The sequence below is a fragment of the Chaetura pelagica genome, unplaced genomic scaffold, assembly GCF_000747805.2.
Source record: "Chaetura pelagica isolate M959 unplaced genomic scaffold, ChaPel_1.0 scaffold345, whole genome shotgun sequence".
Classification (NCBI taxonomy): domain Eukaryota; kingdom Metazoa; phylum Chordata; class Aves; order Apodiformes; family Apodidae; genus Chaetura; species Chaetura pelagica.
The window spans coordinates 2,315,792-2,319,561 of NW_009953962.1; the positions used below are offsets into that span (position 1 = coordinate 2,315,792).

The 3,770-nt window shown below is 41.9% G+C and overlaps 1 protein-coding gene across 1 annotated transcript in view; it reads right to left on the reverse strand.

The window, feature by feature from the left end:
- BNC2 (basonuclin 2) overlaps positions 1 to 3,770 on the reverse strand; it is a 236,289-nt gene that overhangs the window by 20,760 nt on the left and 211,759 nt on the right. The window contains exon 5 of the mRNA XM_010001929.1: positions 1,587 to 3,260. Within this exon, the coding sequence (XP_010000231.1) occupies positions 1,587 to 3,260 (1,674 nt within the window). The remainder of the gene's footprint in view (positions 1 to 1,586; positions 3,261 to 3,770) is intronic.

Here is a 3,770-nt window from a genome sequence, read left to right on the forward strand (position 1 = left end):
GCTGAAATTTAATACATTGCATAAAGTTCCAAATCCTAAAGATAGCTGCTGCTTTTTCTCATACTGTTTGCAAAGCTGTTTTGCTTAGTCCAAGACTGACTTTTCATAATTCACCTGAGGAAACAGACCAACCAAGCCAAATTCTTGCCTAACAAAAGCTGTGTACTTTCAGGAACTGAAATGCGTTATCCACATATAAACTCAGCAAACATTATGCCACTGATTCACATGCTTCCTTTGTCATACTCAAGTCTCGTAAAAGTTATCAGGGTATCACTCACTTTAAATCCACATCAATTTCAATGAAACAAACAAACAAACAAACAAAAAACAACAACAACAAAATAAAAACAACAAAAAAGGGGAGCTGTGTGTGAAATGTTTAGATAGGTTTTATTTCCTTCCTGTGTCTCCTGAAGTTTTACTGCTTAATGAAAAAATATGAAACACAAGAAAGGAAAAGAGACAATCCAATCTCACTATGACTCCATGAACCAGAAAGATTTTGCTGAGTGACAATATGATCATCATCATGTGCAAAAGCTTTTATCCACAACTATGAAGTTACTGTGTTATCCTACCACCTTGACAAATTCCATTCATATTACATTTTCCTCAGGAATAAAAAAGAATAGTGTATATAAAAAAAACCCACAACCAAACCTGAGAGTGTAAGGACCAGCTGCTTCTGTTTAAACCCAACTGTTTCAGTATTGATACAGCATAGCTAGGGCATGATGTCTTACGAGGGGCCAGCAGAGTACAACCTGTTTGATATTAAAAATATGTAGGGGTGTAGCTCCTCTTTGACTGTTCATAACCCCATCAGTGGGGAAGGGAGTTGCCCATATGCAGAAAAGAAGACAGACTAAATTACCATAGTGTATAGAAAGATGTATAAATTCTACTAAAGAGACAACAATTTTTTAAATATTTACTTTTTTGTACAACATAGTAGCTAGTTTTAAAAATTGAAGAGAAGAAATAGTCTTCTCATGCTTCCTATTTGCTTTTACATGACTCTATGGGGATGGAAATAATTATTTTATTCCAGTCCTTTCATTCTGTCTCTCTCCATCTCTTCATCTCTTCATCCATCCACCCACCCATCCATCCATCCATCCATCCATCCATCCATCCATCCATCCATCCATCCATCCATCCATCCCTGTCTTCCTTGTTCTACAGTTTGCTATGCACGCATGGAGATATTTGTACTGTATATAATTTATTATATATTTAATAGAAACTTTTATGTTTTAAAAGTTGCAGGGAGAAGAAAACAAATGTATTAAAAGCTATAGCTTATAAACAGAAATACAATACACATGTTCACAGGCACATAGAAAGAATAATGACATTTATTATCTAGCCAGTCACTTAAGAGGATAGCACAATATACACTATTCTGAATGCTAAGCAACAATGAAAATCTTAAAGTGATAAAACTCTCTCAATGTCATGGGAACACAACTGTCACTTGTCATTAATTTGCATCTCTCTATTTCTTCATATATCCTAAACTGCCTATTCTTACATAATTCAATACATTTAATAATGTACAAAATCAATTAATATTTACTGACCTGTCTCTGCTTCTCCGTGATGGGAACGCAGCATTACAGCCAGCCACTGTGCAGACATGCATCTCTTTTAAATGAACATTTCTGTAGTGAAGCTTCACACTGTAGGAACTCTTGAAACTTTTCTTGCATACATAGCAGATCTTAGGGTCTGGGCTGGAGCACATTTCACCTTCTGGGGAGAATTTCTGAGGGCTGCTGTAGTTGAATGTAGAAGCAAAACTTTCATGAAGGGCAGCCATACTGGCACTGCCTCCATTGTACAGTCCATACTGGCTCATGTAAAACATATCATATGTAGGGTCTGTATACTCTTCCTTCACCTTAATGACATCCTGGCTGGAAGAGTCATTGTGGTTTTCATCTGGTCTGTCACTGTGCATCATAGATTTATCACCAGGTTCATGGAGGCGATCATCACCTTCCATGGATTCTTCACACAATTTAGGCTCTGATGACTCCGATTCATTTTCATAGTCTCTCTCATGCTCCTGGTCTTCCGAGGTCATGCTGTCTGCTCTTCTTATGTCTGGTCTGGAAATGCACCTGCTTCTGTCACTTTTGGAAAAGTCTTTCACAGACAGACCTGGACTCATTTCCTCCTGAGAATGGCAGTGATTGTCATGACCAATGTCATTCACCATTGTGCTGCTGTCATTCACCTCTTCATCTTCATCATCAAACTCATCGGCAGTATCGATAACTTCTTTTTCAATTTTAACTGGCATGCTTGACTTCCTTGGCTTCTTCTTGGGGGCAAGGTCAGCATTAGGCTCTGGGGTGGGCATCAGTACTGAAGGTACTGATGACTCTGAAGGAGGAGGGGGATGCTGCTCCAGGCCACTTACTGCTGGTATTATTGGACTGGTAGGCAGTGAGGTTGGAGGACTCACCATCTCTCCAGGAGTAAGTAAATTTCTGTAAAAAGGAGGAACAGGTTGGACAGTCTTTAAAGCCGGGAACACAAGCTGACTGGGAAGAGGGTTCTGTAGTACAGGATCTAGAGGGGGAGTGGTAAACCCCATCGGTGGGCGCCCAGGACTTGTTAAAGTTAGGTTGGATTTTGTACTTGCTATGACTGGAGTGGCAGCACCTGATGTAGCACGGATTAGATCTTTGTCACGGTTATTCCTTAGCATAGGCATATGGAGGCGGGGATTCGGGTTAGCACTGTGGCGATTGCGGCTTCTGAGAGAGCTGAAGACCATATTGCAGCCCTCGATAGTGCACCGGTGCTTGATTTTCAGGTGAACCGCATTGTAGTGGATTTTAAGAGTACCTTTGTCATAGAAAGTTTTGCCACATGCATTGCAAAACACTCTTCCTTTCCGGGAGGCCGACCCCATCCTCCTCATTCTGTGAATGCGGAATGAGCTTTTAGTGTGTTCTGTTTTCGATAAATCATTGACAGGTGTTGGTGTCTGAACAGGAGAGACACAGGCTGGCTCAGTTTTGGGCTCAACATTTGTGATGCTGGTCAAAGTCAGTACTGAAGGTACTGATGACTCTGAAGGAGGAGGGGGATGCTGCTCCAGGCCACTTACTGCTGGTATTATTGGACTGGTAGGCAGTGAGGTTGGAGGACTCACCATCTCTCCAGGAGTAAGTAAATTTCTGTAAAAAGGAGGAACAGGTTGGACAGTCTTTAAAGCCGGGAACACAAGCTGACTGGGAAGAGGGTTCTGTAGTACAGGATCTAGAGGGGGAGTGGTAAACCCCATCGGTGGGCGCCCAGGACTTGTTAAAGTTAGGTTGGATTTTGTACTTGCTATGACTGGAGTGGCAGCACCTGATGTAGCACGGATTAGATCTTTGTCACGGTTATTCCTTAGCATAGGCATATGGAGGCGGGGATTCGGGTTAGCACTGTGGCGATTGCGGCTTCTGAGAGAGCTGAAGACCATATTGCAGCCCTCGATAGTGCACCGGTGCTTGATTTTCAGGTGAACCGCATTGTAGTGGATTTTAAGAGTACCTTTGTCATAGAAAGTTTTGCCACATGCATTGCAAAACACTCTTCCTTTCCGGGAGGCCGACCCCATCCTCCTCATTCTGTGAATGCGGAATGAGCTTTTAGTGTGTTCTGTTTTCGATAAATCATTGACAGGTGTTGGTGTCTGAACAGGAGAGACACAGGCTGGCTCCGTTTTGGGCTCAACATTTGTGATGCTGGTAAAAGCATTCCTG